Raw genomic sequence first — 25,212 nt, forward strand, 5'->3', positions numbered from 1 at the left:
TGAAACAAAAGAAACCCTGAGAGGGGAGCCGCTGCCACCTCCACCAGCCCGCCCCGCTGCCGTCCCCACCCACCCACCCACCTAGTTACCTACCTCTGCCTCCTTCCCCTGCCCCTCCACCCCGCCCTCTCCGGTCTCCGGGCGGCCCTGGCGCTCCTCAGCTCGGGTCGCCAGCCCCGCCGCCTCCCCAGAGGAAAGGTGTTTGCGCGCTGAACAGGGCCCGGGCCCTGTCCGCCATGGGGCTCGCCGCCCGCCGCGCCTGACCCGGCCGCCGCCGCCGCCGCCGCCGCCATTGACAGCGCGCCGCTGCGATGCCGAGCGGCAGCTCCGCGGCCCTGGCCCTGGCGGCGGCCCCGGCCCCCCTGCCGCAGCCGCCCCCGCCACCGCCGCCGCCGCCGCTGCCGCCGCCCGCGGGCGGCCCGGAGCTCGATGGGGACGGGCTTCTGCTGAGGGAGCGCCTGGCCGCGCTAGGCCTCGACGACCCCAGCCCGGCGGAGCCCGGCGCCCAGGCGCTTCGGGCCGCGGCGGCGGCGCAGGGCCAGGCCCGGCGGGCGGCGGGGCTGTCTCCAGAGGAGCGGGCTGGCCGGCCCGGGGCCCCGGAGGCGGCCGAGCTGGAGCTGGAGGAGGACGAGGAGGAGGGGGAGGAAGCGGAGCTGGACGGAGAACTGCTAGAGGAGGAGGAGCTGGAGGAAGCAGAGGAGGAGGACCGGCCGTCTCTGCTGCTGCTGTCGCCGCCCGCGGCCACCGCCTCCCAGACCCAGCCGATCCCGGGCGGGACCCTGGGGTCGGTGCTGCTGCCCGCCGCCGGCTTCGATGCCCGGGAGGCGGCGGCTGCGGCCGCGGCGGCGGGGGTGCTCTACGGCGGGGACGATGCCCAGGGCATGATGGCGGCGATGCTGTCCCACGCCTACGGCCCCGGCGGCTGCGGGGCGGCGGCGGCCGCCCTAAACGGCGAGCAGGCGGCACTGCTCCGGAGGAAGAGCGTCAACACCACCGAGTGCGTCCCGGTGCCCAGCTCCGAGCATGTCGCCGAGATTGTCGGCCGCCAGGGTGAGTGTAGGGAGTGGGGAGGTCCAGCTGGGCATGGCTCTGGGCGTGGGTGGGGAGCCAAAAGGTACGAGTTTGGGGCCGAGAAAGCAAACCCGGCGAGTCTCCCAGGTCCACTGCGAAAGGGGTCTGAGAGGAGCCGAGGGTCGACGAGAAGATGGGTCACCTTGCGCAAACCCACGCTGTTCCGCTCACTTTGCCAGATAAAAAGTGTGAAGTTTCTCTGGCCACCAGTCCGGTGGAGTTCACTTTGCTTGGGCTGTATTCGTGGAATACCGGGTTGGCGTGTCACCAGAAACCTCAGTGAGGTGGTAAAAGGTCGGGTCAGAGGAGTTGTGGATTCGGTGTTGTGTACGGAAAGCTTCGAGATTGCAAGTTTGCACAGCCGAGTGTCTTATAAAAGCGCTCAGCTTCCTTTACAACGGCTTATTCAGATAGAGAAATGGACAGAGATGGAGGCTTGTAGAAAGACCTTATCCGAGAGGAGGGGGGTGTGCAAATGGTCGCCAGCACCACCATCCCCCAGCCCCTCAGCTATTCAGAAACTTGGGTGTTGAAGAGCAGCCTAACTCTGTTGATTTTATTGTATTCCTCTTGATATATTTTAACTCTCGAAAAGGCACCATTGGCTATCTTTTCGAACACTTCAGTGTGCACGACGAAGAAAAATTGGACAGTAAGGTAATTAAGGAACTTTATGCGTTTATACAGTTTTCAGTAATTTACTCTTTTTGCCAGCACACCAGTACTGCAGACAGACTCCTCCCACATTGTTCAGACAAAGGACCTATGTCTCAGATTCCAGGAGTAGATTTGTGAAGGTGGGGGAAGGGGATGCCCGCCCGGAGTACCTCTTTTTCCGACATTTTTAGGGAAGGTCCTAAGCTCTGTAATGTGGCTTTTCTCCCTTTTATTAAATGGGTAACTATTACCTGCTGACACCTCATTACAATATGGTTTGGCCTGGTTGATGCATGACTCTTTACTGTTAGGTTGAGAGCATTGTTGGGGTCAAATAAAGAGATGATGGCGCTGCTGCTTAAATGATCTCATCTTTCCCAAGTGGTCTAAAGTACACATAAATAAGAGGTCTGTCGAAATTGTGGTTTCACATATCAGAGTTGACTTATTTCTTACCTGTAGATTGTTAATAAAAACTTATCTGAAAATTGGATAGAAACAAGAGATTATTTCGGACTGCCTGATGATTGGCACTTAAGATGCTGTTCAAATCTGGAACTATTCAATTGAAAGGGAGTTTATTCTTGTAGTTCTTCTGGTAAATGAGTTTCAAATACCTCGTTTGTTTTTGACAATACTTAGGATAAAAATCTCCGGGAGAAAACTAATTCACCTACACAGGATAAAATTAAAACATCTCAATTTATAGATCCAGAATGAATTGGCCATTCATATAAGAACATTGAGGGATTGTTAGGTATCAAGCTTGTATGTTGCCAGGTATTGAGATTATGGTACTAAGTTGAGAATGTGAAGTTTGTTCAAACTTTTCTGCCCTTAAGAAGCTAACAGTCTAATAAGCAGTGGAATGACACTAACTCTAGTGTGACAAACAAAAAGTCACACATGTAAAAACGTATATCCTGGAGGGCCTTGGAGAATGGGTAGGAGTTTAACAAATGGAGATTGGAGAAAGTCCGAGTAACAACGTGAGGAATGGTGTGGAGGACTAACCTCTAGATGTGATTGGCAAGTAGTGTTAAGTTTTGTTGATATCTAGGGTCAGTAAAGGGGAGTAGTGGAAGACTGGGAGTGTAGTCCTATAGGCTGGAATATGGAGAATCCTGAATGCTATGGGAGGATGCTACTTCCTCCGCACAAGTTGGTTCAGTGTGCTTATGGTGGCAGTCCAGGGTAACAAAGAAAAGAACATTTACATGCCAGTTTTTCTAAGAGTCCAGATAACATATTTTGTAGATTTAGTTTAATACAGACTTTTGTCCTTTACTATATCATACCCGTTAAAACACTATAAAATGATCCTTAGTTGTATAAACTGTTATCTTTATATAAACCCATTATGTAAAAATAAATTAATTCCTAGTTTTTATTAATGTTTTGTACCTTGTATTACGTGATAGCAAATGAGAAAGTTTTTTTTTTCAGGCTGTACTTGTTAGTTAATAAGGAAATGTAAATCTGTTTATGTCTTAGGACATGAAGACAAATTGCTGACTATTCCTTTTGGTGCTTAGTATTTTCTCAGTGTTGACTGTATGTCATTATCCTCTATCTTATCTTAAAAGCAGAAAGTCTTGCCCTTTTCCCATTTATTTTAAACCATTCAACTAGTGGATCATTGACCCATTTGCCACCCCTATGCTCTAGCAGCATAGTAATAAAACCTGTAAAGTATTTACTTCTATGGAGAACTTAGTGACTTCCACTGTTCACATCCTTTTACAGTGTGATCATATCCCCATGGGAGAGGACCTGTCCTAAGTAAGTAAAGCAGAGTAAATCATTTCATTTTCTTGTTTGCTTTGGAGAAGCTAAGTTTTCATCCTTAAGAATTATCCATTTCTGTCATTTTATTTATTACCTGAAGTCATAATTTTCTGTGTGACATCTCTTAATTGGTTTTAGAAATAATTATGTCACAGATGGAGATATTTGTGACTTAAGCTCTGAAGCAAGGAGCAGGACAAAGGGAATTCTGAGTCAGATAGACTAGTGCAACTCATGTAGATGGTCTCTGGTTTCAGTGCTTTTCAAAAAAACCAAGCCACTGAATTTTTGTGTTTTGTATGACTCCCATGCACACATGTGCATGTGATAAATTTGTTGTGCTTATTTAAAAAAAAAAAACATGCTTTTGGTAGTAATGAAAGTTGGCTGAGTGTTTGACCTCTTATTTATACTCCCCAGTAGCATGTGGTCATTTGTAAATGCTAAATTGGCCTTGTTTTTTTCAGCTTTGCACCTATTGTGAAACCAACAATATTGTAAAATAAAGCCAGGAACTATAAAAAGGCTTATTGATGTAGTTAATCAAAGAAGTTTTAGAATATGGACTTCAAAAATAAGGCTGGCAATAGCAACACTTATTTAAGTGTAGTACCTGTAATACATTAACAGTAGTTAACAGGTCTAATTTAAGTCAATGGGTTTTGTCCCAATTTATACAATCATTGATATCAATTTAGACTAAAAAATGAATTAAAGCAGAATTGTATACCCATTATCTACATTATAAATAAATATTAAATGTCATAAATTCAGTTTAAAAACTTGTAACCAAGGTTTTATATTACTGTTTAAGATAAATGAATATCTTATACTATTTTCATTAGGCTTCAATTGACGGGTGTGTGTTTATTCTCCTGCCTCATGGTCTAGAATAGTGATCTCCAGCTGTTTTTGATTGTACACCCTGTCAATAAAATTTAAGCTTGTACTCCAAATATCTGGATATTTATGTATGCATATTTGTGCTAGTATATATTATAAAACATATGTAAGATTTTTAAAAAATAAGGTAAAAATGGTAACAGGAGTTCTAGTTTTTTCTGCACTCCAGTGGATTTTCTCATACTCTGCTTTGACTATCACTGAGCTACACCATTTTGGAAATTTTCTTCTTCCTTATTGAACTATTCTGTTTCCACTGATCCCCAGTGGCAGTGTGTAGTGTCACTTTTTACATTGTTTCAAGTTGTCTTAAATGCATCCTTGCAATTTCTTAGGGTGGATCCACCCCTTCAAGCCCCAAAACAACTGAAATAAGGTGTATGTACGTATGACCATGAGAAAAAAAGCCTGGTCTTGCTGAACATAAATTTCCTATTCAAGAAGAAATACACATTTCATGAGAATAAACAGTTTTGGAATAATGCTAAAGCACATGTCTTTTTCTTTTATAAGGGAGGGGTGGCATTGTTGGCCTTTTCTTTGGCAAGGCCTATGTTAGGTACTTTACCAGTGCCATGTAACCCTGCTAGGCAGTTTTCACCATCTTACAGATATAAAAACTGGAGTTCTGAAAGATAACATGCTCAAATAACAGAACTTGGATGTAGGCCAGTTTGACACGAAAATAAAATTCCACTTGACATTGCTGCTTCAGTTATTGAGGCTTTCTGCTCTGGAAGGTTAATAATACTGTGGATTAAGTTCTGCCCTAATCATCTTGAGTTTTGGGATCCTGTATTTCTAGTATACATAATATCATTCTCATAATTAGTTTACTTAATGAAATCTTGATGTCTTTTACTACCCAGAAGGCATGGTTATCATTACAATATAGTTCTAATGTGTCTAACAAAAAATTCACTGTCATTTATAGTTAGTAATTTGTGTATATATACATACACAGTAGCTTTAAAAATTATAACTTTTCTTTTAGGCTTTAAAATTTAAATGTAGTTGATAATGGTTTGTATTATTAGCTCTGGGGCGCTTGCGAAAGGTTCAGATTACTATAATTGTTTTGCATATAAGCAGGGAATCTACTGCATTTTCTTTCTGCCTTATTCAGCTAATGAACTATTCTGATTTTACTAGGGAGGAAATGGGAAATAAAATGGCAATTCAAGGGTGTATTTTTGGTGGGTAGGGCTGGATCTCACTCTGGTGCAATGGTGTCATAGCCCACAGCAACCTCAAACTACTCGTTCAAGGGATCCTCCTGCCTCCACCTCCAGAGTAGCTGGGACTACAGGTGCACACCACCATGCCTGGCTAATTTTTCTAGTTTTTGTAAAGATGGGGTCTCACTATGTTGCTCAGGCTGGTCTTGAACTTCTGGGCTTAAGTAATCCTCCTGCCTTGTCTTCCCAAAGTGCTAGGATTACAGGTATGAGCCATCAGGCCCAGCCAAAGGTGTATTTTCTACACCCTACTCCCCTTACCAACAACCTAAAAATGATTTGGGGAGCCAAGTATTTGAGAACTGTTTCTTTTAGAGATTTCTACCTAGAAAATTTTTCAATGTGTATGGGTTGGAATTCTAGGCGATTGTTCACTGCATCTTAAGTTTTCAAGGAAAGGTGGAATTTAGTTATAAGAGTGCTGATTTGGTTTTGAATATTTATGGGTTGTTAATACTTTGCCTTCAATTCTAAAACAAAATTCAAATTCAATTCTAAAACAAAAAGGTTTTATAATGTGTATTTTAATATAAAAATACATATTATAAGCAACATCAAATTGCCTGTAACAGTCTCTGTTCAGCTGTGGTGTATTGGAAAGAGCCAGCAATCAGAAATTGATATTCCTGAAGGATGATTACTCTGTGCCACTAATTCACTTAGTGATCTTAGACAAGTCATTGAAACTCCTTAGGCTTCAGATTCCTCTTCTGTAGCTGGGCATAATCATGTCTGCAATAACTCTAGAGCAGGCGTCTTCCAACTACAGCCCGTGGGCCACGTACGCTTGTTTTTGCCCATTTGTTTTTTTACTTCAAAATAAGATATGTGCAGTGTGCATAGGAATTTGTTTATAGTTTTTTTTAAAACTATAGTCTGGCCCTCCAACTGTCTGAGGGACAGTGAACTGGCCCCGTGTTTAAAAAGTTTGAGGACCCCTGCTCTAGAGTATCTGAATGATAGACAAATAAATTGATGTATGAAGCTATAAATGATAGGAACATATAACTTTTGTCAAGGTAAATCTGAAATTAATGTAGAACCACTCCATTTTAATCATATTCCACCTTTTTTCGGCTTTAGCAGACATTTTCACACATTATATTCTTCTAATGTGATAGAACTAGAACCAACTGATATCTGAACACCTGTTAGATACCTGACACTTCTGTCAAGATATGGTTAAATTATGCTGTGGTAACAAAGAACCTCAACATCTCAATGTTAAAACAACCAAGGTTTGTTTTTTGTTCACAGGGACTCTGCTCATTTTAGTCATTCAGAGACACAGGCCAATGGAGTAGCCACCATCTCAAGTGTTACTGTTCTCCTCCCCTATGCTAGAGGGTCAAAGACTATGTCATATCACACACTTGTCTTTAAATGTTCGACCTGGAAGTAATGCTTATCACATCTGCTTATATTTCATTAATCAATGCTAGTAATCTGGCCACACCTAATTTCAGATGGGCAAGAAAGTGCATTACAACCATGTGCACAGAGCCAAGATACTAGTGAGCAGCTATGATGATTACCACAGTACTATTTTATAATTTATAGGATTATTATGGAATTTTAAAGTAATTTCTGGCATATGGAACTTGTAATTTAAACTCAAAATGAAAAAATAGATAATTTTTATAAGCTACTAAGTAACTGTTAGTATCTAAATAAGATACTAGATTTTAATTTTTTTTTAATTGGAAGCTTGAAATATATCATAAACAATTATTTTAAATCCCTATTGATATTCTGGTGATTCTATAGTGATATGTTTTTTTATTAAATTGCATCCTTAAGGCTTCCCAGATGGCTCCGATACCGTAATTTGTACGTTTCCTTTTAACTTTTTTCCCATGGCATCATTAGTTACTGTGTAAAGATTGGCAAAGATTAAATCTGATATCTAAGGCTTTAAAATAATTTTCTAATGTTAGGATTACCAAGCCCAATTATACTAAATTGAATATATGCATGGCCTAATCCTATTTGAGTAGTTCAAGTCTTTATTGTATGACTGATTTGGGGGAATTTTAAGTTACACTGAGTAACTATAGAACCTCTTTGATGCCAGTGTTTGGGATTTAAGAACAATTCAAGTTTCGTGGTTTGTTGCCTTTGTTGAGTAAGTAAGTATATGGTTTGTTGCATGCAGGGAAGCCTGATTTGACCACAAGTAAAACTACCATGGAATAATAAGACTAGGCCTTAAATAATAAAGAAAATTCTTTTTTTTTTTCTCTTTTTTTGAGACAGAGTCTGGCTCTGTTGCCCCGTCTAGAAGTGCCATGGTGTCATCCTAGCTCACAGCAACCTCAAACTCCTGGGCTCAAGCAATCCTTCTGCCTCAGCTTCCTGAGTAGCTAGGACTACAGGCACATGCCACCATGCCCAGCTAATTTATATATATATATATACATATATATATATATTTAGTTGTCCACATAATTTCTTTCTATTTTTAGTAGAGACGGGGTCTAGCTCTTGCTCAGGGTGGTCTCAAACTCCTGACCTCGAGTGATCCTCCCGCCTCTGCCTCCCAGAGTGCTAGGATTACCGGCGTGAGCCACCTCACCCAGCCAAGAAAATTCTTTAATGCAAACTGCAGATGTAGTTGAAGGTAAGCTTGAAGAATTTGGTCTTGAACTTGAAGGGAATGATTCCCGACAACTAAAAGATCTCCCCAAATAGTTACCAGTGTAAAATACTTTTACATTTGAAGCTGCCCTTTTTATTGTTTTGCTTTTCCATGCCACTTTCTTTTCCCCTTCACCTTATCTTATGACTTTCTACAGGTACCATGTAGTATACTGTAGAAAAGGACATTGAACTTGAAGTTAGAAAAGTTGAGTTTTACCACTTGTTGCATGTGACCTTGGACAAATCATTTAACTTCTCTTAGCCCTCTGTTTCCTCTCATGGGAAAAAAGCTGTTCCATCTACTTTTCCTATTTGCTCCTTCTCCCCATTTGTTGTGAGGATCAAGTTTGAGAAGATACCATTAGTAGTATAAATTCATGGTGTAAGTTTTTAGGATATACCACTAACTAAATTATATTTTTTAAAGTTTATGCTATATCTTAAAGTTTATTTAAAATCAGAGCTTTGGAAATGTATTTCCTGGCAAAGAGTTAAGCTATTCTGAAAGAGAGTCGTTTACAAATAAATCCGATTCCATTAAATGGTACCCAAACTGAGATAATGCAAAGGTTTCTGTTAACATCCTCTAAAGGGCATGAACATAATTTAAAGCTCCCAGTTAGGAAAATTATTCTGCCTTTTATCTCTGATTTACACCTACTTTTAGTTGTTTCAGCTCTACTGAAAGGTCAAATAAAAACCTTTTCATTAAATATTTTTTATCTAAGATAAGTGAAAAAAGAGAAATTTTTAGATTTTGTTTAACTTTTATTTTTTAAAATACCTTGTACATGCAGGGAATTCTCCAGTTACAAAAATCAAGTAGGAAAATAAGACAGGTTGGGAGGGTGGTTAGGAGTCACTAGTTTATAACTTTGTGTGATTTTAGACTTTGGTTTTCTTCATGTATAAAATGAGATTGAACTAGGTGATCTATCATAGCTCTTACATTCTGATTTTTGTCCAAAGAGAGTCCCTAAAATCATATATAAGTAAGCCATATTTCAAATTACCAGTTAGGTTGACTTCATATCTTTCCATTTTTGCAAAGTTCATAATATCTTAAGATGTTTTTCACAATCTAAATATATTTTATCTTTTGAAGAATTCTTTATATGTTTTTAACTCCCTATAGAAAGTCAATTCATTTGTTTTAACATGTGTGTCAGGTGCTATGTAAAAACTACATGTATCATCTCATTTAATCCATTATTTCCACCAGACAGATAAAACAAACAGGTCTATGGAGGTATAAGCAACTTCTCCAAGGTCTTGAGCTAATATAGATCAAGACTTCAACAGTTTTGTCTCAGTAAGAAGTAGAACAAGCAGACAAAAATCAGCAAGAATTTAGTAGATTTGACCAACAACAATAATATAAGAAAATGACAGATGTATATCTGTACATGAACATGTACTATCACTAAATATTTTTGATGCTTGAAGTTGATACAAATCAATAAAAACAACTGAATCTTAGTTGTCTTTGCATCCTTAATATTGGTTAAAGTACCTGAAACAAAGTAGGTACATGTTGTTTATTTGATTGAACTGAATTGTTGTATTAGAAGCATGTCATTTTATTATTTATCATTCATTTTCCATATTGCATTCATTGAGCTTTTCTTCCCTCTTGCCTTTATTCCCAGCTTTTTATTTAAAAGAGCTAGTCAGGTTCAAATTGTTTTGAGCTTTTGTTTGAAGAACAGTAGATGGTACTTGATCGAAGGCATTAAATATCCATATGTAAGCTGATAATAAACAAAAATAAAATAATGAAGCTGTTTGAAGTACTGTTGAAGTAATCTCTAAAGTGAGACAGTTTTCCTAAGAAAATGTGGAGAATTTTGACCTTAGAGAAGCTACAGAGACACTTGAACCCTGGAAAGGAAAGCTAATATTTCTTTATTATACATTTAGGGGAATACATTGCACTCTTAAATGATGTATTACTTAAGATGTTGAATTAAATTATGTATTTAAGCAACACTTACTGGGACTTGGCTGATGTTCATCAGTCTTTGAAAATATTATACTAAAATTGAGTTGTTGTCAAGTGAAAAGTGCTCATTTTATGTAAAACCATTAAGTAATACTATCTCCCCCTCATCCATTCTAATATATTTTGAAACATGTAAAGTGTTATACTTTTAGGGGAAAATACTGTAGAATAGTGAAAAGAGTGTGGAATTAAGACAGCTTGGGTTTAAGATCTGACTTTATAGCTGGGAGATCTTGAACAATTGAATTAAGCTCTTTCCTGGCCTTCCTAAAGCACTATTATGATTAAATGAGAATGTATCTGGGAAAAAGCTCTGAAAACCAAGGAGTACTCTGTAAATTTCTACTATTTCCAAGCTAAGTCCAGTCTCAAATATTAGCTGAGATTACTTAGGAAATACTCACTTGGGAAACGTGGGGAGTGGGGAATAGTTCTTAAAAAAAAAAAAAATCATAAAAACTACCCTTTACTGAGTACTTAACTGAATAACAGACAAAATAGTAAGCATTTTTAATACAGTATTTTGTTTAATTCATGCAAAAACTAAATGAGGGAAGTATCCATAATCGTAGTCCCTTACACGTGAAGGAGAGGTAAGGCTTAGTGACCTATTCAAGTTCACAAACCTCGTTAGTGTCCAAAGTTTCATGTTCCCAACTGTTACTCCACCAATCTTTCCTTTACGAAAGAACAGATATATAATAATGCAAAATATAATAGTATCTGATTGTCCCAAGTGCTTTTTTAGACTTTAGGAAAGGAAGAGATGAGGGGTTGATTAAAAATATATAAGCATTGAAAAAGACCTAGAGGTTGAATGATCTAAGGTCAAAACAAGTTCCCAGTTCTGTAGATGATCAGGGTTTTTTTCTTGATATTGTTTCCTTTGAACTGGAACGATTCGTATGTGATAGCTATAAGAGTTATACCTATGTTTGTATTATTCTTGAGTTCATAGAGCCTTTCACATGTACAATTTTATCTTTTCCAAATGGCCGCATTTGTTACTCAGATAACTCAGAGAAGAGGGAGTGTGGTAGGAGAATCCTTCAGATTATTTAAGGAAATACCTGAGCAGAAATAGAAGAGGAACAAGACATGTTTAGGAGATGATAAAGTCTGGGAGAAGGTAGGTTATATAGCCACTTAATGTGGGGAGGGGCAGGGAGAATTTAATATCAGGCCAAGGAGATTTATTTTTTTCTTGAAGGTAAAAAGAGCTACTCACGGAGTTTAACTTCCCTCTCCCCATTTTTATTAAAGAGTGTGTGTCATGATTTCCCAGTAGCATGCTTTCCCCTTCAAAATAAAACCTCTTAAGGTGGAAATTTTCGGAGAAAGATCTTACCTGAAGGATTACCAAAAGTGAAAATACACACATTAATGCAGTTTGGTGTTTGTAAGAGTTTGTGCTTCCTTAAATCAACTCATATAATAATTAATATGTAGCTAATTTATGAAATGAATGGAAAATATACTGGATTTAATTTCTGGAAAACAAACTCCTCTTTGTAAAAAATCAGCAACACAAGTACTTGAAATAAATATGTCCATAACAATGGTCACAAAAAGCCCCTGCCTTGTATCCTGTCTTTCATTCCCAGCATTTTTCTACTGATTGTTGTGATAGCCTTTAACTCCCTTGCCTGACATTGAGGACTTCTGCCTCCCCATCCAGCCTTATCCCCTGCCATCTACTCTCCATTCACTGGAGGCACTCACAGTACTGAACAATTCTCTCTGGCTGTGCCCTCCCTTGCTCCTGATTCCCTGCTTTTGCACTTGTATTAATAGTTCCCTCTGCTCTCCTTCCCACCTGGCCAAACCACTTTCTTCAAGCCTCAGTTCAAATGCCTCTGATGCCTTTTATTTAGTATAAGCAATAAAGTAATCTCTTCTATGCTTCCACTGCTTTGTATGCCTGTTTTTGTTAAACCAGTTATCATATATCAGCATTGCTCTACTGTTTCCCCTCTAGACTGAGCTCCTTGAGAGCAGAAATGTTGATAGATCCTTTATACTTACTACCTGGAAGTAGCACCTACACCCTTGTAGGGAATTTAACATTTGAATGGGTAAGTTCAGCCATTAGGCTGAAATGAACTTTATCTCACAATTGGTGAAATGCTCTGGGGCCCCTAGAAGTGATTTAGCTGGGAGCACCTAGTCAAAGCCCTTAGGACAAGTGGAGGCCAGCTTTTACTTGTGCATCACCTACCAACCACTCACTTCCCAACATAAATACAATCACCTAGTAAGAGTTGTCGTCAACACCTGGCTTATATATTTCTTTTCTTCCTGTTTGATTTTTAAACTATACCTTTACCCTATTTCAATGCCTATGATTCCCCAAACCTTTCCTGACCCTATCATATCTATCCACTACCCTGGCCATTGGGTTACTATTTCTGGATTGGAATTTAAAAGCTAGGTACTTGGAAGAAAAGGAAAATAATTGGAGGAAAGGAAAAAAGTAATGTGGTAGGCAGAATAATCCTCTCCACCCAAAGATGCCCATACCTTAATACTCCAGGAATTGTGACTATGTTACCTCATTTGGCAAAAGGGACTTTGTAGATGTTTTATGCAGATGTGATGAGTGTGGACCTTGCTATGAGGCAGTTGTCTGACATCATCCGGAGTGGGCCCACTGTAATCACATGAGTCCCTAAAAGCAGAAAGCATATCCCACCTGAGTCTGAGATTTGAAACATGAAGGAGGAAGATGAAGGAAGGGAGTCATAAGCCAAGAAATGTAGGTGGCCTCTGGAAGCTAGGAATGGCCCTCAGCTGAGAGCTGCAAGGAAACTACATCCTAACATTACAAGCAACTGAATTCTGCCAGCAACCTGAATGTACAAGGGAATAGATCCCTTGAGCTTCCAGAAAGGAGTAGTCTTGCCATCACCTTGATTTTAGCTGTGTCGAGACCCATGTCAGTCTTATGACTCACAGAACTATAAAATAATAAATATATGTAAAATAATAAATTTGTGTCATTGAAGTAGCTTGTTATGGCAGCATTAGAAAACTGAAGCAGGAAATAAGAAAATTAAAGGATAAAAAAAGATTCTGTACTTAAATTGAATAATTGAACTAATGACAATTCCGTATTTACTGTAACACCTTAATATAGTATTACATGTTGATACTGAATAAGAATGTAATACCTAATATTTTAGTCTCAGCTCTTTTAGGGCAGTGATTGTGGAGTCTTCAAGGACTTTGAGAACTCTGTAGTATCTATTGCTGCATAAGTCACCGCTAATTTAGTGGTTTAAAACAACACAAATGTATTGTCTGTTTCTGTAAGTCAGAAGTCCTGGCATGGTGTGCCTATTCAGAGTCTTACTTGGGCTTGAATCAAGGGATTGGCCAGGACCAAAGTTTTCATTGGGGCTCATGTCCTCACCCAAACTCACTTGTTACTGGCAGAATTTATTTCCTTGTTGAAGGAAGGAGACTTCCATTTTCTTTGTAGCTGTCAGCTCCTAAAGGCCACATTCAGGTCCTCATCATGGGGTCACCATAGGCAATTCACAGCTTGTTTCCTTTCTTCCAGGTTAGCCAGATAGAACACATCTCTCTGGTTTCTCTTCTGAGATCAGCTGGGAGAAAGACCTGCTTTTAAAGGACTCTTGATGAGGTTAGGCCCACTCAGATAGTCTGGATAATCTCCCTGTTTTTAAGATGAACTGATTTGAACTATAACTTTGCAAAATCCCTTCACATGGGCACCTAGGTTAGTGTTTAACTAAAAGAAAGTGTATGTACACCAGGGCCAGGAATGTTGGGAGGCCATCTTAGAATTCTGCCTTTTTAAGGATTTAGTGAATGGTGAAATGAAAGTGAATGATGAACAGCTCCATGGACTTTTATTTTCTGCTTAACTGTAGACTACTGGTGACCTAAATGTTAACTCAGTTCTTTGTCTCATACTGTTTTATCTATTGGAAAGTGGGAACAAATGTTATAGATAGGCCATGTGGTCTTTTTGCTACCACCCAGGTGAACCATGGTTTAAAACAAAACAAAATAAAAAACTTGCAGAATCCTGCTGTGGGTATCCAAGATACGTTTCTAGTGGCTAGAATAAATGGCTTTTTAAAATTCAGTGTTATAAATATATCTACATTCTCTGGCCTCCAAAAGCTACTTTAGGTGACAACAGAGCAGAACTATAAGTATTAAACCATTTTCAACTATATAAGAAATTTCATCTGTAAACCTACGTCGTCTTAACAATTCCACACTCCTCCCGCTTCACTACACTGGTTCTCTTGTGGTAAGTATCATCATTTCACATGTTTTGTAGAACTAGAAAGTGGCCTTGAAGATGATCTACTCCAGTGGTTTTAAACTTTTCTGACTGTAACCCACAGCAGAAAGAACAACATTACATCCCATCGTACACATAGGAAATAGATCCCTTGAGCTTCCAGAAAGCTCAGACATGTGGAGCACTAAAACATTTGGAGCACATTGAGTTCTTTTTTATGCAACCTACTAAATTGATATTACAACCAATGGTTTGAAAAACACTGAAGATACCATTGTTTAAAACCTTTTCTTTCAGCTCCTCTCCCAGCAGCAGAGGACTTCCTGTTCCTATTTACTAAAGCTGGGAGAGGCTCTCTCTACCCTGAAGAAGCAAGGCACAGTCCTTTTGCTATACCAAGGAACGATAGTACCCGAGTTCTGGTTTCAGCTGTGGGGTTTTGAGCTGAAACACAGCCCCAGTACCAGTGGGGTAAGGTGGGAGACTTTATTTGGAAATTTACTTCCAAATCAAGATAAAATTATAGCTGTGAAAGTCGTTCGAGCTACCCTAGTTTTTGACATCTAAACTGTCTGGCCTCAGCTTCTGCCCATTGACTACCTTGAGTAGAGCTTGCCATGTTTTTATCTGCAGCTGTAAGAAAACAAGTGTTCTTACATTTTGGAACTATAAAACTTTATTCTACTTTGAGGTTATGAAATCATTTACCTTGCTGTTCATGTACAGGGATTACCCCTAATCTTCAGGGCACGCATTCCCAAGACCTTCAGTAGATGCCTGAAACGGGGTAGTACTGTATAAACATACTGCATTTTTTTCCCTATACATATTCATAATAAAGTTTATAAATAAGGCAGAATAAGAGATTAACCACAACTAATAATGGAAAAGTTATGTAACAGTGTACTGTAATAAGTTACGTGAATGTGGTCTCTTACTCTCCAAATATCTTTTTGTACTATGTTCACCTATTTTTGGACAGCAGTTGACTGTGGGTAACTCAAACATGGAAAGCAAAACTGGGGGGAGGGGACTATAATCTCAGTAGTACTAGCCAAAAGTCTAATGAATATGCCAAGACTAGTAAAATATATTTTTTCTTTATATCTGATTTGTTTTTCTAATCATACTTCCTAGAAAAAGGTGATGCATTTATAAGAAATTAAGATTATACTAAATCTACCTTTTACCGTGTCCCCCAGGTCAACCAATTTTATGAGTGCATAGTATTCCATTATATACTTGCACCAGACTCGCGCTAATCCAAACGAAACAAGTAATAAAATACAGAGGTCATTTGCACTTGTGCAAGTTTTTCTGCAGGATCCATTCTACAAGTGGGATTGGAGGGGCACCATGTATATGCAGTTGTAATTTGATAAATATTGCAAACCGCCCTCCAGAGCAGGTAGTTTATAATCTTACTAGCTAAATATGAGCTTTTAACTAGCATTGTTGTAAAGTTTTTTGATATACGACAATCTTTTAGGTGGAAAATTCAATTCCTGTGAAAATGGACATTTCCATCTTCAGAGCCATTTGTATATTCTGCAAACTGTTTCTTTTAAGTATTTTTCTGTTGGGCTTTTGGTGGTTTGTAGGTAAGGGGTGTATGTGTGTGTGTGTAAATAAAGGGGAATTAGCCATTTGTGAGATGGGTTATATTTTAGTTTTTTACTTTTTGGTGACTTTTGCCATGCAGCAATTAAAAAAATATACAGTCTAATTTATCAGTACTTTTGTGGCTTATGGGATCATAAATTCTTCTGTGATTTTTAAAAGCATCTTTGAATTTTCAAGTAGAAACCCATCTAAAAATATTTCAAAAGCTTTTTACCTTCATCACTCACAAAATTATAAAACTCTTTTCTGCTTTAGTTTGTGTCACCTTTTTAATACTTTTTAATACTTTAATACCTATTCATAATAGTCCCCAACTTTAGAATGTATTCATATTCTAGAAATCACATGTTGTTTGGAACTCAGAATATGTGTTTCTATAGAAACAGTGTTATGTTCGGTGAGGTTTCCCGTAGTCCTAATCTGAATTTAGAGTACTGTATTAAAACTGTCATAAAATTTAGAGGAGAGAAGAAATACTTCTATTTTTATTGTCAGTGGCTTAAAAGGGCGTGGCTTTGCTGTATTCTTATTATCTCTTTACCCTAATGGGTAAAACCTAATAAAGCACGTGGTCCAAGCTTAAAACATTTTCTCTATCCAGTGAGGCATGTATTAAACACCTATTATTAGTACCACCCATAGGCCAGATAGTGTTTTGTGGTTCTTTAAGCATATTTCCTTAGTTAATACTATAATCCTACTAGATAGTAAACAGAAAATATTCTCCTAAGGTATGACTGACAGTTGTTTATAGTCTCAGAAGTATTTATTTAGAAAGGTTTTTAATTCCATTTTCTAATGGCCAGTATTAGTAAGGGTGGAAAGGGACCAACACTAGACCCTTGGGTTAATTTTCCCTTTGTCCTTGGTAGAAATTGCCCAGTGTTTTTCTGCAGAATGATCAGGATTGTCTGTTGTTAAGAATGTGATTACCGCAGACTGCCTTCTTGTCAAGTTGTAGCCCAGGCAAACGTATATATTCAAATAATACCAATAATTCCCCAGAATATAGAGTATGACCAGTTACGTATTCATACATCCCTGTCAGAATTGTTTAGGCATCTCCATCAGTCATACTGGCCAATGAAAAGTGATCTCAATTCTCAGTCCCAAGAAAACACCCACTGTGCTGAATGAGGGGGTCTCCTGGACATTTAGCCTATATAAATGGTAAGTAGATAACAGAAGTTTTGTTGCTCTGGTATTCTAATTCATTTTCTATTGTGGAGCAAAAACACATACAGATAGAGCATCCTAAATCTGAAATCAAGAATGCTTCAAAATCAGCACCAACATAATGTTTATTGGAGCATTTTGGATTTTCTGATTACAGGTGCTTGTCTTACAGATACAACACAAATATTCTAAAATCCAAAACACTTCCATTCCCGAGCATTTTGGTTAAGGGATACTCAACCTCTATAGACAACCACCCAGTCTTTTGGAAATGCTCAGGAAAGGCACACAAACTGGTTCTGGGGGAGAGGAAGCTTTGGAGAGGATGAGGCATATAAACTAAAATCTGAAGGACTAGCAGGAGTTAAACAAGCACATTATTAATTTGGGAAAGTTTAAGAAAAAGATCTGCTCAAATCGTGACACTTATCTTCAATAGCACCTAGTGTGTTTATTTTGAGGAACCAGACTAGCATGATACATTCATGAGAACAAATCTTTTACGGCAAGGTTCAAGTTCGGATCTTTGAAAAGTATAACCCCAGACTTATATGCATCTTAGTTGTATATTTGGCATTTTTAGGTTACAGTGTGAAGCCCTCTAATCTTACCCGGTTGGCACTGGTAATCTGTGATTACTTAAAGTTGGTTAAAATGGGGAATTATGAAAAGATTTTGAAGTCAGAATGGGTTTAATTTTGGCTCTGTGTCTTACAAGCTGCGTGAACTCTGACAAGTTATTCAGTTTTTCTGTGTAACTTCAGTTTCTTTAGCAATAAAAAAGGGTGTAATAGTCTGGTTCTTAACAGTTATTGTGTAGATTAAGTGAGAATAGGTATTAAATGTCTCTCTCATGCTTGTTATTGTTTTTCTTTGTCACCAACTCCCTGCGTAGTAGTAATTTATTCGTGTTATAAAATCAAACCCACTTGTGGTGTAGCTTATCTGTATAGGCAACTTTATGTGTCATTTGTGATTTCTAATAACAAGAGGAAGAAAATGATATGCCTGACTTGAGTGAGTCAAGACCTCCCAGTAGAAGTACCACTACTCTTTTCAAATGAAGCATCCACCAAACAAGTATACCTCTGGATCTAGGAGTATTAGTGAAATTAGGAGTTTTGTCATCGTGTGATTAGTTTGTATGGTAAAGAACAAACTCTAAAACATAATAACATGAAGGTTAAAAGGCACTTTCTGTGATTTGCCTTTATAAGAGATGTTGATTCTTACAAAATGTTTTTTTTCTAACAGGTTGTAAAATTAAAGCACTGAGAGCCAAGACAAACACGTATATCAAGACACCTGTCCGTGGTGAAGAGCCCATTTTTGTTGTCACTGGACGGAAAGAAGATGTTGCCATGGCCAAAAGAGAAATCCTGTCAGCTGCAGAGCACTTCTCCATGATCCGTGCATCTCGAAACAAAAATGGCCCTGCCCTGGGAGGATTGTCATGTAGTCCTAATCTGCCTGGTCAAACCACCGTCCAAGTCAGGGTTCCCTATCGTGTGGTAGGATTAGTGGTTGGACCCAAAGGAGCAACCATTAAAAGAATTCAGCAGCAGACCCACACATACATAGTAACACCAAGCAGAGATAAGGAGCCTGTTTTTGAAGTGACCGGTATGCCCGAAAATGTTGACCGAGCACGGGAAGAAATAGAAATGCATATTGCCATGCGTACAGGAAACTATATAGAGCTCAATGAAGAGAATGATTTCCACTACAATGGCACCGATGTAAGCTTTGAAGGTGGCACTCTTGGCTCTGCGTGGCTCTCCTCCAATCCAGTTCCTCCTAGCCGAGCAAGAATGATATCTAATTATCGAAATGATAGTTCCAGTTCTCTAGGAAGTGGTTCAACAGATTCCTACTTTGGAAGCAACAGGCTGGCTGACTTTAGTCCAACAAGCCCATTTAGTACAGGAAACTTTTGGTTTGGAGATACGCTACCATCTGTAGGCTCAGAAGATCTTGCAGTTGACTCTCCTGCCTTTGACTCTTTACCAACATCCGCTCAAACTATCTGGACTCCGTTTGAACCAGTTAACCCACTTTCTGGCTTTGGGAGTGATCCCTCTGGTAACATGAAGACTCAGCGCAGAGGAAGTCAGCCATCTACTCCTCGTCTGTCTCCTACATTTCCTGAGAGCATAGAACACCCACTTGCTCGGAGGGTTAGGAGCGACCCACCTAGTACAGGCAACCATGTTGGCCTTCCAATATACATCCCTGCTTTTTCTAATGGTACCAATAGTTACTCCTCTTCCAATGGTGGTTCCACCTCTAGCTCACCTCCAGAATCAAGACGAAAGCACGACTGTGTGATTTGCTTTGAGAATGAAGTTATTGCTGCCCTAGTTCCATGTGGCCACAACCTCTTCTGCATGGAATGTGCCAACAAGATCTGTGAAAAGAGAACGCCATCATGTCCAGTTTGCCAGACAGCTGTTACTCAGGCAATCCAAATTCACTCTTAACTATATATATATACATAAATACTATATCTCTATATGGACTCGTAAAGGCATGGGTATAATGGTACCCCCCAGTAAACTTCCTAATGAATTCTTATGACTGTTATCAGGCTTTATTGGGATTAGGCTAAAGTTGTTAGTAAACTTATAAAAGACTGCTATGGTAACACTAAACCTAAGTGGTCTCTTGTCTATTAGTTTGGTTTGAATTATTAATATTGTTCTGTAGACCCAGAGACATAGCTTATCTAAGAATTGATAAAGCTGAAGTTCAACTTGGGTGAGTGAAGATAATCATAGGTTATGTGAGCCTATGAGAAAGTGTATACGTCTAAGATTTCAAAACAGTGGGTCCCAAAGCCTAACCACATTACGAGTTTATGGAGGGTACTTGGCATTACAGATGATTCAGACACTTCCAGTGCTGCCTTCTTTACACTGCCAGTTTTGACAAAACAGGTTTGTTTGTTTTTTATTTTACAACAACTTATGCCTAATTCTGCAGGATTGCAAGTCACTTTTTAATGCATTGTGATTACTTATTGGTAATAATAGGGCTGATGGCAGTTTACTATATCACTGGTTATAATTTGGGACAAAACTGCTACATTGACCTTCATCTCGCCCAGAGTGCTCAAGGCTGGTGTGATCAGTGGATCAGGAATGCAATTGTGAATTCCTACCCATTGCCTCCCTTGGTGGATGTGGAAATGGCCACCTAGGTTTTCCCATATCAGGAAGGGCTTTGGGGTGGCACCTATATTGGCTAATAATTGAGGATGCGAACATTCCATTCATTAGTCTGATCAAGCTATTAATTAATTTTTAGACTATAGATCAAAATGTGAAACATTTTATGTTTAATCCATATTTGTCTTGCACATTATAAATATATTTTTATTTTTTAGTAATTTAGGGGAGGGGGGAGAAAGGGATGATAATGCCCTTGGCATAATTCACAAAAGCAGCTGTGACGACCTCCAATCAGTTTACTTCATTTCAAAACTATTTCCAATCACAAAGGAAAGATTTGTTTAAAATATGCTTGTACATTTCACCTGTGGATGTCTATAACTCATCCTCAGTATGTTCCCAAATCTGTGCTGGCATTGAAAGGACAAAACATTATACTGGTGGGTTTTTCTACTAATTATTTTTTGAAGCGTTATTTTCCCAACACAAAAGAGCTTTTTTTCTCGGTATACCGAAAATTGAAATCCTATGTGTATTCAATAGTAAATAGACAGATTTTATTTTTTATTTCCACTTGAAGAGTTACATTTCGTATAAAAGTTTACAAATAACGGTTTTTATTTTGATTTTTTCAGTATAAAAAATTGCCTTGATGGCATATTATGATGTAATGCTAATTGCTTGTAGGATAGTTAAATGTCAGTATTGAAACCTAATCTCTAGCTGCCGTCTTGTAGATATGAACGAATGTTCACCAAGCATGTATTTTGTATTTTGTTGCATTGTACACTGCAACTAATAAGCCAAGGAATCGACATATATTAGGTGCGTGTACTGTTTCTAAAAACCACAAACTAAGAATGATAAATTATCAATATAGTTTAGTATTTGCTAATTTTACTACACTCTTTTGTTATGTATATGTAGGGAAGTCATAGGGATTATAAATTCAATTTGAGTAAAGTTTAAAACCATATATTTTATGATAAAGGGCCTTTAACTTAAGATGGCCAAAGCACTGATATTATATATTTGCTGTAAAGAGAATTATAAGAGTTTTATTTTTCTGATATTAAAAGTTACTTAATAAAGACTTGTTTCCATTAACTTGAATGTATTCTCCTTGGTGTTTTTCATATAATAGCAATTTAGAATATGGCTACTTAAGAATTGAAAATTTCCTTTTACAAATTTTACCCGTTTACCAGCTACCTAACTGTGCTCACTCTTACGATTTTTTTTTTTAAGTGTATTCTTTGGTGTTAAATGTGTCACTTATTTTCCTGTCCAAGTTTAGCTTTTTCTTTAAATGAGTGTTACAGTATCGGAAATTGGAGATTTAGCTGATTTTAGATCAGTTGCATGATTGATTGACCACAAATAACCACTACTGATCTATTGTAAGTGAAATAGTAAATGACTTTTTTATACATTAATATTGAAATCCTGAATTCTACTTAGATTCCACTCAGTTTGTATTCTTTAACTATTTTTGTCTTTTTTATCACCAAATCTATAAAAATGATTCTTTTCTAATATGAAGGTATAAGTTTAACTTCAGTTAAAACTACCTTCTAAAAGGTTTTGTCTTTGACAAAAATATTACTCCATTTATGAAATGGACTTGATGTGAATTGGAGTAAATTATTGCTGTTTTGTTAAAAAGCAAGAATAAAGACATTTCTGAAGTCATTTTAAAGAAAGTAAAATTTTACTCTTAATACTTTGGGATATCACATAGCCTCAGTAAGTCTTCATTGTAGATTTTGGACAAATTCTTAGGCTGTGCTAGAAGACTGGAGTATGTAGATTTAATAATGGGCAAGATTATTGCCCTAGAATTATCAGCCAGAATTATTTTGCCAATTTTAAGATTAGCTTCAGAAGTGTAAAAGTTAAATTATTTGAATGTGTTCTAGTATTTGTAAACTCCAGTTAAGATTGGATAGCCTATGAAATGAATTTTTTTTTTTTTTTGGTCTTTTTTATTTTTGAGACAAGTTCTCGATCTGTGGCCCAGGCTAGAGTGCTGTGGCATTATCATAGCTCACTGCAACCTCCAACTCCTGAGCTCCAGGGATCCGCCTGCCTCGGCCTCTGAGTATCTGGGACTATAAGCAGCACTACACACTGCTAATTTGTAAGTTTTTTGTAGGGATGCAGTATTGCTTTTGCTCAGGCTGCTCTCCAGCCTCAGCCTCCTAAAGTGCTAAGAAGACAGGCTTGAGCCACTGCGCTATGCCAGAATTTAACTTTTACCTAATACAAGGTCAAGATCTTTCAGGGGACCTTGAAAATAATCTACTTTAAAGGCTTTGCTTGTCCGAGTAAGCCAAAACTTTGTCTGAAACTAATGTTAGCAAAACTGATAAGCACTTATCCTAGTTCTAAGTCTGGATTTGCCTTTCCTTGCATGCCTGTGTCAGTTTTCTTGCTTATTGAAGTACTGGGGAAGAAAGGATCCAGGAACTCTGGACCCGTGTTAACAGGAAATAGCCACACCACACAGGATGATCTGCAATGTGAATAATCAAGGTTTAGACAAACCTGTTGAGAAGGGCTTTACATTATTCCTTTTCACAGCCTGGGAGGGCAGACAGCTAAACTGAAAATATTTGGCTAGCAGCTTAAGTTATTGTAATGTTATATAATTCTTCCCATAAAGCATTTTATTGAAAGAATCCCTTTGTGAATTAGATTTTTAGTAAGATGAAGACTTGGTTAATTTAGAAAGTCATTTCAGAATAGGTATAATAAATGTGTTATTACAGATTATTTTCTTCAATGGGTCTGTTAGACTAAAACCAGACACTGGCTCTCAATCTGCCACCTGCCTCTTCTCTTAAATTTCTACTTATCTCAATCCAAAACTTTTTATAAATAATGGGGGTTGTGGATATTTGTAATATATTATGAATATCGTTTCAGTGTTAGTATACTTCAGAGAATGTCATTTAATGGTTGCAGTAATATTCTTTTGTGGTTTCATAACTTAACCATTTGCTATTAGTGATTAATTAAACTATGGACAATGGAACTGATAAAATATAGGGAAGGACATTGAGAAGCCTCAGAAGGAGATTCCATTTAGTAAAGATTTAGAGTAGCTACTCTCCTTAAAATGGCATACCTTCCCACTTGGGCATCCCCGATCTTTCCTGTTAAGTTTTTTCAGCTGACCATATGGAATAATGGAAAATTGTGAAAGACATTTTTATGCCGCTGAGGTATTCTACTGCCTTCATACTAGTTTGTCTGCTTTTACATTTCAAAGAATAGCATTTGGACACCAGTGCATAGAACTATAGGATAAGTGTTTAGATAATTTTAAATAGTAAGTAGTCAGAGATGGGGATTGGGAGGGAAAAGAAAACAGCTGAAGAGAAGCCACACATTTCTAGGTCATCAGGGGTGATGTTAGACCTTCATTCATAACTCTCATGGTTTGTAACCTGATGACTACATGAGTTGTAAAATTACTTTTCCTGCTGCCTTTGAATGTATTTAAAATTGTAAACCTTTAGTATCTCAAAGCATGTGCTTAAGTACCTTTCTTTTTAAATAGGGAAGTTCTCAGGAGGAACTACAGTATTCAGCTGAGTACACAAGAAGAAAGCTGAAAAAACTGCCTTAATAACAAGAAGCTTGGTAGTTTAAGAAGAGGCAGCAAATAATCAGGGTCAAGATCATATAAGTCTTTGCTCAATGCCTACCAGCAACATTTCAATGTTTACCCAAAACTTGTAGCAGTGTTATGTATAATTTACTGCAGTAATGATAATGCACAAAAAGTCACATCTGGCCGGGCGCGGTGGCTCACGCCTGTAATCCTAGCACTCTGGGAGGCCGAGGCGGGCGGATTGCTCAAGGTCAGGAGTTCAAAACTAGCCTGAGAGAGACCCTGTCTCCACTAAAAATAGAAAGAAATTAATTGACCAACTAAAAATATATATACAAAAAATTACCTGGGCATGGTGGCGCATGCCTGTAGTCCCAGCTACTCGGGAGGCTGAGGCAGTAGGATCGCTTGAGCCCAGGAGTTTGAGGTTGCTGTGAGCTAGGCTGATGCCACGGCACTCACTCTAGCCTGGGAAACAAAGTGAGACTGTCTCAAAAAAAAAAAAAAAAAAGTCACCTCTTCTTAAAGGCTGCACAGAACCTCAAAATGCAAAGACAATCTATGGAGGTTCTATTTAAATTAGAATGTTTTGGGAGAAGTCAGTTATATCCTCTATTCAAAATGAAGATGTGAGGATTTTTATGTGATCCTGGAACTGTAAGAATATAATTACCTCAAATTTGGAAATACATTGTAGGTATTCCCCTTTTTTAAAGCACCAAGGCTTATATCTGTTTCATGACATTTCCCAAGATCAAAAACAGAATGGAACTTTGGCGTGATGTGTTCCTGCAATTTCAGGGGAGTTACCAAAGCATAATAACAAGAGACATGAATGGGGTAGTGGTTTCAAGTCTACAAGAGTCAGATGCGAGAAAATACGATACTAGAGTCAAGGAATACCAATACCTATTATTAAAAAATTGTTAGTATTGATGAAGTAAAATTTTCTGAAAGTAAGACCATTTCTGAAACCACAGAAATACTGGAGAGTCTAATTCATTTCTTTCATGTTGGTGGAGAATACAACAAGAACTTGCTGGAAA

The 25,212-nt window shown here is 38.3% G+C and overlaps 1 protein-coding gene across 1 annotated transcript; it reads left to right on the forward strand.

Moving 5' to 3' along the window:
• The first annotated feature begins 44 nt into the window (after positions 1-44).
• On the forward strand, positions 45-21,654 carry MEX3C (mex-3 RNA binding family member C). Its single transcript, XM_012769823.3, has 2 exons — positions 45-1,050; positions 18,632-21,654. The coding sequence occupies exons 1-2, from the start codon at positions 312-314 to the stop codon at positions 19,855-19,857; spliced, it is 1,965 nt and encodes a 654-aa protein (XP_012625277.2). The 5' UTR covers positions 45-311; the 3' UTR covers positions 19,858-21,654.
• Positions 21,655-25,212: the final 3,558 nt, after the last annotated feature.

This window comes from Microcebus murinus, chromosome 17, assembly GCF_040939455.1.
Source record: "Microcebus murinus isolate Inina chromosome 17, M.murinus_Inina_mat1.0, whole genome shotgun sequence".
Taxonomy (NCBI): domain Eukaryota; kingdom Metazoa; phylum Chordata; class Mammalia; order Primates; family Cheirogaleidae; genus Microcebus; species Microcebus murinus.

Coding starts and splice junctions, on each gene's coding strand:
- MEX3C (XM_012769823.3), top strand. CDS start 312: ATGCCGAGCGGCAGCTCCGCGGCCCTGGCCCTGGCGGCGGCCCCGGCC. Junction 1,051..18,631: donor CGAGATTGTCGGCCGCCAGG/GTGAGTGTAGGG, acceptor TTTTTCTAACAG/GTTGTAAAATTAAAGCACTG.